General features: G+C 37.4%; 1 protein-coding gene across 2 annotated transcripts in view; it reads left to right on the top strand.

Moving 5' to 3' along the window:
- Positions 1-2,841: 2,841 nt before the first annotated feature.
- The window catches only part of LOC114474195 (multidrug and toxin extrusion protein 1-like), a 17,957-nt gene continuing 8,049 nt past the window's right edge, over positions 2,842-12,749 (top strand). For both annotated transcript variants that reach the window (XM_028464308.1, XM_028464307.1), the window contains exons 1-10: positions 2,842-3,156; positions 3,734-3,835; positions 3,922-3,990; positions 4,481-4,629; positions 4,704-4,746; positions 6,648-6,692; positions 6,981-7,078; positions 7,171-7,268; positions 8,818-8,931; positions 9,011-9,078. In XM_028464308.1, the coding sequence (XP_028320109.1) occupies positions 3,001-3,156; positions 3,734-3,835; positions 3,922-3,990; positions 4,481-4,629; positions 4,704-4,746; positions 6,648-6,692; positions 6,981-7,078; positions 7,171-7,268; positions 8,818-8,931; positions 9,011-9,078 (942 nt within the window). In that variant the 5' untranslated portion in view covers positions 2,842-3,000. The remainder of the gene's footprint in view (positions 3,157-3,733; positions 3,836-3,921; positions 3,991-4,480; positions 4,630-4,703; positions 4,747-6,647; positions 6,693-6,980; positions 7,079-7,170; positions 7,269-8,817; positions 8,932-9,010; positions 9,079-12,749) is intronic.

The following is a 12,749-nucleotide window of genomic DNA, read 5'->3' as shown; positions in this document are numbered from 1 at the left end:
CAGTGTTTTTCAACCTTGGAGTTGTGACCCCATGTCGGGTCGTGTGGAATTTAAATGAGGGTTGCATGAAATAGTTACACATTCAAAATATGTTTTTAATTTTTTTTTTCAAATATTCTTCTTCTTCTTCTTCTTCTTCAAAAAAAAAAAAAACGCACAACATACACATTTTAAACATATTAGGGCCAATTTTGATGAAGAAAATAATTTTGGGCAAATCAAGAATAAAGTTGAAATGTCGAGAATAAAGTTGAAATAAATGGTTGAGATTAAATTTTAAATTTCAAAAATGAACTTATAATACAATATTGTGATAAAAGTCAAAGGTCTGCTAATGAAGTCAAACCTATGGAAGATTTTGTCGTAGGGATGTAACGATTCACTCAACTCCCGATACGATTCGATTTATGATAATGGGTTCACGGTACGATTCTCTCACGATTTATTTTACAAAATGGGACTGTAGACAAATGATGATTGAAAAATATTCCTTTATTTTTTTGGGGGAAAAAAACTAGAATATACTGTACTATTTTTCTTTTATTTTTCATTGTCAAAAGAATCCCTTGATAAACTATTCAAAACAATGCAATTTAACTAAAAATAAATCTTGAATGAAATAAATAAAGGAATAATACAATTGAAGAAGAAGCCTATTAATTTAAATTCTGGTTCTATAGTAAACAATGCAAAACTGCATAATAGTTCTTTTTCCTTTTAAAAGTGCAACTGAAAATGTATTTTGTGCCTTAACAATTGGACTTCAAAAAAAAAAAAACAGTCTGCACTGTATTTACTTCAAGATATTTGTTTGGACCAGCAGAGGGCGCTGGTAACCCAGTGGTCGTTTGGCATGCAGCTATTCTGTGCAGTGAAGAAGAGATTCTATGCTAGCAGACAGAGCTAATAGAAAAACGTGACTTTTACAGATATTCACGTAATAATACAGATATTCTTTCGGTGCTAAAGGGGTAATGAATCATTTATGAATATGTTTAAGAGTAGAAGGCGGCCAGAAAGAAAGTAGTAGCAGATTCTGCCCGCCGCCTCAGCATTTGGACAAGAGAAGGATAAATATATATTGTTTAAAAAAGGTACTGCGTTTCAATTTTCAGAGAATTGATGTGAACCGTGATACCTATGAATCGATTTTTAACTGCCTTACGATTAATCGTTACATCCCTATTTTGTCGTATATATGAAGTTACATTTTTACTTTAATCTCGTCATATTTCATCTTGATACTTGAAGTTTCAACTTTATTCTCAACATTTCGTCTTTATTTGCTCAAAAAAAAAAAATGTCTCCCTCAAAATTGTCCCTAATCCTCTTCCATATAAACAACTGTACTTTCACTTTCCCAAATATAAATCAAGTTTAAATAAAATGCAGTATAAAGATAAGAAAGAGAAAAAAGAAGGGGGAAAAAATGATAATAAATCAATAGAATACAGTAGAAATATATAAGACGATGAAACTAATCCTGGATACATTGTATTTTTTTTTTTTTAACAAAGTATTACAAACATCAAAAAATGAATTCTAGAAAAAATGACTTTGGGGATTGCCAGTGATATTAGAACTCTAAATGACCAAGGAATGCTTTTAAAAAACAACAGAAACTCTACATTTACATCTACAACCATGAGTGACAACATTCCTTATAGGATATTTCCCCCTAAAATATAATAGAAAGTGTCTATTTGTACGGTTGCCGTATGGACAACCTTCTGTGCTATTGGTACGTTTATCAAAGTACACGTACGTAGCGTCTTAGGGTCTAGGATTAGGATTAGGTTATAACATGTTCGGTCTGCAACCTTTACTCTACAAGGAACCATTTAACCTCATCTCACCTGGATTAAAGTCCTCCTGGAGCCAAATAAATACCTTCTCAATGAAGACAATACAATGTATTAAATTCTATACAGTTAAAATTATATAGAATAATGTTTGATTTAATTGGATTTGATTTATATTGATCATGTAAGTGGCAACTTAAAAACAGTTTAAAATAAAATAAAATGACATCAAGAAATAAAACAGTATGTTGCATCTTCAAATTCTTACGCATCTCAGTTTACATGAACATAATGTTATAAAAAGAAGTAATTTATTTATTTTTCGCTAATTTCTTGCCACACATAAAGCATGCATATTTAACCGGCACATTGATGGTTAAATTAATCTGTCACCACACAATTAAAATATCACATAAAACATCTATTATCTTCCAGAATAGTGTTTTTATAGTGTTTTTGTTGGTTTAATTATCTTACCAGGGATTTAAAACGTAAGGTTAGTCACAGGTGCAGGAAAGTTGATGGTCTTTAGATGTTGCAGGAGGTGAAGTAGGAAGGTGCTGAGTCATTGCACAACGTGATTTACCTTAGGTTAATAAATTATTATATCTTGATTTTATTTGTCATTAATTATTAATAGCCTCTGTAAAAAAAAAAAAAAAAAAACTCTTTATTTCAATAGTTTTTTTTTTTTTTAAAAGCTATAGGGAGCCATTGCAAAAGAGTCAAAGAGCCACATGAGGCTCCAGAGCCGCAGATTGCACACCCCTGGGTTAGGTTTAGAGTTACGTAATGTGTAATCTTAGTCACGTGACCTAAACTGAACAATGAGGGGCGCTGCGTACAGATAGAATGTCGGTATATTGATACGGAAACCGTACAGATAGCCACTGCCAATAAAGTATACTAATAATTACTCAGCATGAGCTAAAAAGAGCGTTTTAGAATAGTTGTTGTGAGTGCGGTCAGTTCATAGGGTAATGGCTCCATCTAGTGGTTAAACACTATAAGTTCCTTACATAAAGGAAAAAGACTTTGATGTTGCCCATATTTGGAAGAGATCGATCAGGTTTCAAATCAGCGGACTTGCTGACTCACTAGTGAGGAACCGTTCACACGCGCCTTAGGACCGCGGGTTACATAATAACATAGAAACACAGTAACACACACAGTCGTGTTCAGCAGCACAGAGCAGACCATGTCTGACCTCACCAACATGGACGCCTCAGCTCCGGCTTCCTCTGGGTCCTCGTGGACCGGCTCAGGCTCGCCTGTTATCCGCTGGATCAGCTCATTTGTTCCTGTTGGCTTTAAAGGTGAAATTAAAGAGTTGTCCAAACTGTCCATACCAGTGGTAAGTAGGCTCATTTTAATAGATTTATTGATGTCCAAATAATCATTAAAATTTTTAGTTAAACAAAATGAGCATTTATTTAAGCAACTGATGGCAAGTTTGTATCAGGTCAGTGGCCAAAATAATGTTATCCTGATTTAAACTGTTTCAGAGCAATAACAGAATTTTGAACTTTACTCAGTCAATAATAATAAAGGCTATAATGTTTCATTATTAGAGAAAATGTATTATTGTATCAACTGACAGTTTTACTGGGGCAAGAGACCCTCTTCTGGACGGGCCTGCCTCATAACATAACAAAAGTAGTTTTGATAGGATTTGATTCACTCCTAAAAAGAAACTTTATTCTGATTGGATTTCGAGTACTTTTTGATATAGTTTATGTTCACATGTATTTTTATTTTTATTTTTTAACTAGTCATTGTCTAGTTATTGTCACTTAAAGTAATATTGATGACGAAAACTATGACAAAAATGTGTATTCAACAAAGTTAACACTGTTGCTAACACAATTATTTACTAATATCTGATAATTTTTCTCTGTTTTTAATCTTCATTTATTTGTAATTAATTTTAGATCATGGCTCAGCTCATGGTTTTCACGGTGAGTTTCATCAGCACCGTCTTCTGTGGCCATCTGGGAAAGTCTGAGCTCGCAGGTGTAGCTCTGGCCATTGCAGTGAGTAAATAAATGCCATCGTGTAAAAAATAACATGCAAATCTATCTATCAATCTGCAATATTAATTGTATTTTCACATCTGCAGGTTATAAATGTAACAGGTATATCTATTGGAAGTGGTCTGGCTTCTGCATGTGACACCCTTGTTTCACAGGTAGGATTTTAAACTTCTCTGCATTTCTCTGTTTTTTGTTTTTGTTTTAGGTTGTTTGTTGCCTTCATTATTATTACTATGATTTGAAATATATATGTTAAGGTTTCATTTATTCAGACAACTGTTTCTCAGGAAATTTACTTTGATCTCCTGACATGTTTGATGATCACTTTGATGTTTCCTTGACTTCCGCGTAATAGTCCCAGCAAGTTTGTTTTGTCAAAAAAGAACTTGCTGGAATTTATAAAGAACAAAAATATCTTGCTGGAATTACGGTATTATGAGGAAGTCAAGGAAACATCAAAACCATCAGCAGACACCTCTGAAGAAGACTGGCAGTTGACAGTCAAAACATGTCAAGAGATCAAAGTAAAATTCCTGGAAAACCATTTGTCTAAATAAATGAAACCTTAACATATATTTTTTTAAAAAAGACAAAAAGAACATGTTGGAATTATGACTTCAAATAATAAATCATACTCTGTTCTAGACTTTTGGAAGCCGCAATCTTTTGAGAGTTGGGGTCATCCTGCAGCGAGCCATCCTCATTTTACTTCTGGCTTGCTTTCCCTGCTGGGCGTTGCTCTTAAACACAGAGCCTATACTTCTAGCTGTGAAACAAGATCCACATGTGGCCAGGTTAAATCTATAACACATTACCATCAATTATTTCATCTAAGATTGTTATTGACACTATGTTCCCATCTTTCTAGGATAGCTCAGTTGTATGTAAAGATTTTTATGCCAGCTCTTCCAGTAAGTACGATATTTCTTGGTGAAACTTTAATCTTTACTCACCACACTATGCTGCTCACTAAATAAATCAGTAACGGTGTTTTCCTGAACACTTATTACAAATTGTAGGAGTCCTTTGCTCTTGATCTTGTGGCAAATATAATAGTTTTAATTTAGTTTGTGATCTTATCGGCTCTAATTAATCAACCTAACAGAACATGAAAATAAAAAAATAAAATAAAAAACACACAGCAAGGGTTCCCCATATGGACCTAATTCTATTGTCATGAGGTTAAGAAAGACCTATAGTTAAAGTCCTTTTGGGAGTTATTTTTAATCTGCCCAATATTTTTGTTTTGAAGGTGAAGATTTAAACCATTAGGAAACATATCAAACAGTCCAACAGCAAAAAAAAAAAAAAAAAAACTTGCGTGTTAATGCATTTCTCCCATCATTAGGCAGAGAAAGGCAGATCATTTTAACTTGAGTGGTCAAAGTTTTCATTCAGAATGTGCTTTTCAAAGTTTATGATATTTGTAACCAACAAACCTAGTCTCCTCCTCTCTAGCTCTATTTCTTCCAGTATTTCTTTCTCTTTTTTTGTCACTTTTGCTTTTTTGCCTTCAGAGCAGGCACATATGATTTGGTATGTGACGATGGCGTGTTTGTGTGTGCGTGAAAGCACTTGTTTTGGAGATTTTTTGAGCCAATTTTGGCTCAATTCAATTTCAGTCACAATTATACTTGTGAATTAAACCCCTTTTTGAAATTACACATTGATCAACAAGTTCAATGATTGATTGTAGGGGTGTTACGATCCGATGTTTATATTGGATATCGGTCCGACATCTGCCAGAAAACGAATATCGGATTTTATCGGGCAGCATCTAAAACCTCCGATATATATATTATATTTATTCAATTGTAGAATATTGTAGATATTATGATGAAGGTTAAAATTAATGTAACCAGTTGGTTTATAATAGTCAGTTTTTCTCATACCTACTGTTGCTGACCATTGAAAATTGAAAAACACATGAAGTCAATAATCCCACAGCCAAATTCACCAGTCCACCAGCATACCGAGCCATTCATTCATTCCTTTCCCATGCTCTCATTGGTTTTCTATTGGTTCTAAGGAAAGTAACCAATGTCTGCATTTCTTTAGCACTTATCAAGCACTGAATACAAACTTAATGATAATTTATCTTAAAGAAAGCATAGTTTTCTAAATGTAAAATAACATGTTTGTTACACAAAGACGAATTTAATATAATTTAGTTATCAGGGGTCAGACTGCCAAAGTTCGGGAAACCTATTCTTCTTCTTTTTTTGTCTTTTTTTTTTCCCCCTTTTTTCCTTCTTTTTTCAAGGAATTCAATCAGAAAATTTTGCACAAAGGTCCAGTACCATCATGTCAAATTGCCTCAGCTAGAGAATCGTCTTATAGGTGATGCTATAGCAAACCTCTAAAGTTCAAAATTTTGAAAATTCACAACAAATCAATCATTTATTCAACTGATATGCAAGTGTCATTGAAATATATCCCGATACCAAAGTAACTTCTGTATATTTAAACCAACTGCAAATTATGCAGACCATCATTTATAAAACGTATTAACCCTATCTCCTCCCACAAATTTTACTTCAGACTGTCCTACACAAGCAATATCATCCACACTTTTTTTTTTTTTTTTATTGAAAATTCAGCCTACGGTGCTTTAAAATGTTTGACTGTAAAGGTTGTTGTAAACGTTCTTGCAAATTTTTGCTAAAAACATTTTCAAAGTTTATTTTTTCTTAAAAGACTATTTTTGAGTCATTGTGGATGTAGAATTTCATCACAAAAACTGAATTTTTCACAGAATTTAGAATTTTGCTGTCATGCGAACAATTCTAAATAGCTTCTTGTATTGCTACAGGCGACATTCATGTACTCACTTGAAACAAGATATTTACAAAGCCAGGTAAGTCCCTTATTTGATTTTAATAAGTGTTCTATAAACTAATTTTCAAGGTGACGGGGTAATGTAAATAGTTTGAACCTGTTTGCTGGCTTTCTTGTTATTGTTGGTTAAAAGTTTTGAGAGTCAGATGATTAGAAGTATGTACTGTAACTCCTAAAACTCTTCTTAGTGCCTGTTTTTATTGCACTGTGTTTAAAGGTAAGATACAATTCACCACATTATTGTATCTATAGTTGCATTCTTACAAGAAAATGAAATACAAATCGGGTTATTTTTTTTTTCTTTAAGGGCATCATATGGCCACAGGTGATCACAGGCCTTTTTGTCAATATTCTTAACGCGCTGGTTAACTACATCGTTCTCTATGTGTTACATCTGGGAGTCGCGTGAGTACACTTTATCAGACTGTCTCTGTTGTGATGTATGTGAATATGTGCATCTTAAAACCAACGTGACATAATGAAATGACTCTTTACAGAGGCTCAGCCATCGCCAACAGCATTTCACAGTTCGCCATGGCAGGATCTCTATTTGCTTACATAATGTGGAAAGGTCTTCATAAGGCAACCTGGGGAGGTGAGTTTAACATTTACAGTGGAGGAGAATGATTGTTAACTTATGAGGTGATGTTGCAGAAAATATAAAGCAAGTCCAAAAGGGCAAACTGTTACAGTATGTAGGTTTAGAGTAGAGGTTGTAAGTCACATTGCTTATATTTCAGCACAAGCAAAGAAAGGCCTACTTGATACTAGCTAATGCAGGTGTGACACATGCAGTGAAATTGTATACTAACGTACTACTCATACTAAGTCTGATGTCAAAATGATGTATGTATGTAGTGCGTTCACATCAGATTGAGTTTACCTGGATGTATAACTATATCAGGACATTTCAGGTCCCATGTCATGCTATTTTTCACCTCCATTTGTTCTAAGAACCCCAAAAACATAGTATTTGAGGTTTAATTTCCCAAACTCGCCTGTTTTAGCCTCTGAAAACTCACTTTCTGAGCAACTCCACACAAACAGGCTGATTTGCTGCCTACTTATGCATATTCATGAGCGGGCGTGTCTATAGACGGGACACTGATTTCCTCCTCCTCGCACGGTGACGTAGGGCCAGAGGACGGCCCGCCCTCCTCCCACCCACTCCGTAGCTGAGCACATGCTGCTTTATAAACACGAGAGAGCGTTCACCTGTACATACATAGCACTGTAGAAAATACATACATAGCACTGCACGCAGGACGCTGACACGCTCACCTTTGTCAGTCACGGCAGAGAGCTTCCTGGAGGCGCGGCTTCCCCAGCTCAGTGCCGTGTGAAATTCGTCATCAAAGTGGGAATGCGTCATCAAATTGGAGCGAGGTGTTTGGGCTCACCCTGCAGTAAGAAAGGAGTAAATCACCATCTAACAAACGATTGAGGGAATCAATGAAAAAACACTTTGGGCATGTGTATGAAGCCTAAATAGCACTTTATGATGTTGAAAGCACAGAAAAGTTGATTTAGCGTAACATAGTCCCTTTAAGTATGCACGGTGGGCACACTAGTCATACTCAACCACCCCATGATGCATTGCGAGCGGAATGTAAAATCATCCCGGCTAAAAGTCAACCATCCCCTTTTCAATACAAAAACATCTCTTCTCGTCTTCCATTCGTTTTTTAACGTTTTTGTAAACGGCTCTTGTTTTGAAGTTAAACGGATGTTTTGTCAGTAGCACAATGGAAGGTCTCCATAAATCTCCAAAATGTCGTCATGAAATGTGTTACCGCAAGTTTTATGGATCAAATGACCACATGTTGATATTCTACTTGGTCACTTTCTCACTTAATATGCTTTCAGAACTTTCAAAGGTGGAGAATCAACAGAGATATTTAGCCTCAGTGTTCTTTAAGTTTTTGTCGTTGTTCGAAATCCATCTTGGGTAACTTGGAAGTATACTTCAGTGGGAACGATCGTCATTCTAATCCTCTTAACCATACTTAAAGTATATAGTAGACAGTAGTATATACTCATTGAGTTTGTAGCACAGAGTATGTCATTTTGAACACAGCCAATAACTCAAATTTTCTATTTCTACACACGCACACAAATTATACAAATTCTACTTTGGTTTACAGGCTGGTCCAAGGAGTGTCTCCATGACTGGTGGTCATATATCCGCTTGGCCATTCCTGGCATGATCATGTTGTGTGCGGAATGGTGGACGTATGAGATCGGAAGCTTTCTTGCTGGTAAAAGCACTAGCTGCTTTGTGGTTGATTTGTGTTTAAAGCATTGTAATGGAACTAACGGCTGTCCAACGTCTCACAGGTCTAATAAGTGAGGTGGAACTTGGGGCGCAGTCGGTTGTGTTTGAAGTGTCAACCGTCGTTTACATGGTGAGATTTTATGTGACATCACAAAGTGCTACTGAAGTTTGTAGTTATTAATGAAACTCATATTTAGCTTATCTCTTTTGTTTTCAGTCTTTATATTATGTTAGTGCTTCAATCAATCAATCAATCAATCAATCAATCTTTTATTTGTATAGCGCCAAATCATAACCAATGGTATCTCAAGACACTTTACAGTAGAGCAGTCTTAAGGACGGACTCTTCATTTTATGGATACTCACATATGCATATATACGTATATGCACATACATATGTATCCCACACCCAACATGAATTCATCATGGCGGCAAGGAAAACCTTCTGTTAAGCAGCAGGAACCTTGTGTGGATCCCATTCCTATGATGAACAGCCATCCACGTTATGTTGTGTTGGGTGTGTGCAGAGGAAAGGGTGGAGACAGAGTTGTTGAGACTCTGTAACTCCACACTGAGGATCCCACGGACCTGCAAGACAAAAGCCAGAAGGAGTACAGGAGCAAACACACAAGGGAAGAAGCAGACATAGAGGGAGTGTTTGAGAGAGGAATGGGACCCTCTCCGGTCCCTCTCTAACCTAAATGACCTCTCTCTTAATGCCCTCTCCAACCGAGCATGCCAGACCCCCCCCCCCCCCCCGGCAGTCTATGCCTGTTGCATCTTAACTATGAGCTATGAGCTGGTTCCTAACTAAAAGCTTTACCAAAGAGGAATGTTTTGAGCCTAACCTTAAAGGTAGAGAGGGTGTCTGCTCCCCGAACCGTGGTTGGTAGATGGTTCCAGAGAAGTGGGGCCTGATAACTGAAAGCTCTTCCTCCTATACTACTTTTAGAGACAAATGGAACAACGAGTAGTCCAGCATTTTGAGAGCGTAGTGTTCTGGGGGGATTGTATGGCACTACAAGCTCCTTGAGATAGACTGGTGCCTGTCCATTTAGGGCTTTATAAGTGAGAAGAAGAATCTTGAATTCTATTCTATATTTTATGGGAAGCCAATGCAGAGAGGCTAATACAGGAGTAATGTGATCTCTTCTCCTAGTTTTAGTCAGTACATGTGCTGCAGCATTTTGAACCAGTTGAAGTGTCTTAAGCGACTTGCTCGGGCAGCCTGCTAAAAGAGAATTACAATAATCCAGTCGAGAGGTAACAAAAGCATGGACTAGCTTTTCGGCATCGCCCTGAGACAGGATAGATCTGATTTTAGCAATGTTACGGAGATGAAAGAACGCAGTTCTTGAAGTTTGTTTTATGTGAGAGTTGAAGGATAAATCCTGATCAAATAGAATCCCAAGGTTTCTAACAGTTGTGCTTTGTGCCAGAGTAATGCCATCTAAGGCAGTTAGGCTAGTATAGGTTTCTCTAAGGTGTCGTGGGCCCAGTACAATGACCTCAGTCTTGTCTGAGTTAAGAAGAAGAAAATTTTGGTCCATCCAGGCCCTAATGTCCTTTAGACAGGCCTCAAGTTTAGATAGCTGATTTGTCTCACCTGGCTTCATTGATACATACAGTTGGGTATCATCAGCATAGCAGTGAAAGTTAACAGACTATTTTCTCATAACATTACCAAGGGGGATCATATAGATACAGAAGATGATTGGACCTAGCACAGAGCCCTGAGGAACCCCGTAGCTTACTTTAGTGTACACAGAAGACCTATTATTCACGTGTACAAACTGGTACCTATCAGATAGGTAGGACTTAAACCAGTTTAGGGCAGTCCCTGTGATTCCAAGTAATTCCTCTAATCTCTCTAGTAGAATATAGTGATCTATAGTGTCAAAAGATGCACTAAGATCTAATAAAACCAGCACTGAGAGTCGTCCTTCATCTGAAGCCCAGAGTAGATCAATCAATCAATCAATCAATCTTTATTTGTATAGCGCCAAATCATAACCAATGGTATCTCAAGGCACTTTACAGTAGAGCAGTCTTAAGGACGGACTCTTCATTTTATGGATACACACATATGCATATATACGTATATACACATACATATGTATCCCACACCCAACATGAATTCATCATGGCGGCAAGGAAAACCTTCTGTTAAGCAGCAGGAACCTTGTGTGGATCCCACTCCTATGATGAACAGCCATCCACGTTATGCTGTGTTGGGTGTGTGCAGAGAAAAGGGTGGAGACAGAGCCGCTGAGTCTCTGTAACTCCACACTGAGGATCCCACGGACCTGCAAGACAAAAGCCAGAAGGAGTACAGGAGCAAACACACAAGGGAAGAAGCAGACATAGAGGGAGTGTTTGAAAGAGGAATGTGACCCTCTCCGGTCCCTCTCTAACCTAAATGACCTCTCTCTTAACGCCCTCTCCAACCTCTCTCCAACCGAGCATGCCAGACCCCCCCCCCCCCCCCGGCAGTCTATGCCTATTGCATCTTAATTATGAGCTATGAGCTGGTTCCTAACTAAAAGCTTTATCAAAGAGGAATGTTTTGAGCCTAACCTTAAAGGTAGAGAGGGTGTCTGCCCCCCGAACCGTGGTTGGTAGATGGTTCCAGAGAAGTGGGGCCTGATAACTGAAAGCTCTTCCTCCTATACTACTTTTAGAGATGAATGGAACAACGAGTAGTCCAGCATTTTGAGAGCGTAGTGTTCTGGGGGGATTGTATGGCACTACAAGCTCCTTGAGATAGACTGGTGCCTGTCCATTTAGGGCTTTATAAGTGAGAAGAAGATCATTAGTTACTTTAACTAAAGCAGTCTCTGTGCTGTGTTGAGCTCTAAAACCTGACTGGAAGTCCTCGAACAGGTTGTTGTTTTGAAGGAAGTCACAGAGCTGAGCCGCTGCAACTTTCTCAAGAATCTTTGAAATAAAAGGAAGATTAGATATAGGCCTGTAGTTTGCTAAAGTGCTGGAATCAAGAGTAGGTTTTTTGAGAAGGGGTTTGATTACAGCTACTTTAAAGGACTGTGGCACGTAGCCTATTGATAGGGATATATTTATTGTCTCCAACAAAGATGGGCAGACCAGGGGAACAACTTCTTTAAACAGCTTAGTTGGGATCGGATCTGAAAGGCAGGTCGATGGTTTGGAGGATGAAATAATAGAGTTAAGTTCCTGAAGTCCTATATGTGTGAAACAGTTTAGGTTAGGCCTATTTACATTTAATGGTACAGCAGGCCCAGGTGAAGGCAGGGAGTGGCTAATTTTATCTCTAATCTTATGAATTTTATCGTTAAAAAATGTCATAAAGTCCTCACAGCTGAGGGCTAGAGGAATCATGGGCTCAATAGAGCTCTGACTTTGTGTTAGCCTGGCTACAGTGCTGAAAAGGTACCTCGGATTATTTTTATTTTCTTCAATTAGTGAGGAATAGTATGTAGATCGACTATGTCGAAAGGCTGTCATGTATTTACTATGGCTTTCTTGCCAGAGTATTCTTGACTCCTCTGTTTTATTGGAGCGCCACATTCTCTCTAATTTACGGGTTGTTTGTTTGAGTGTGCGAGTTTCAGAGCTAAACCACGGAGCTTTCCTCTGACGTTTAATAGTTTTTTCCCCTCAATGGGGCAATTGAGTCCAAGGTGGATTTTAGTAGACTAGCAGAGCTATCGACAAGCAGATCCAGTTGAGAGGGGTTATAATTAATGTCATAGTTATTTATTGGATGGTGCACTGAGTGTAAGGCAGCAGGAATGGCCTCTTTAAATTTAGCCACAGCACTAT

Source organism: Gouania willdenowi, chromosome 13 (genome assembly GCF_900634775.1).
Source record: "Gouania willdenowi chromosome 13, fGouWil2.1, whole genome shotgun sequence".
NCBI classification, from domain to species: domain Eukaryota; kingdom Metazoa; phylum Chordata; class Actinopteri; order Blenniiformes; family Gobiesocidae; genus Gouania; species Gouania willdenowi.
This window is presented reverse-complemented; position numbering and strand designations above follow the sequence as displayed.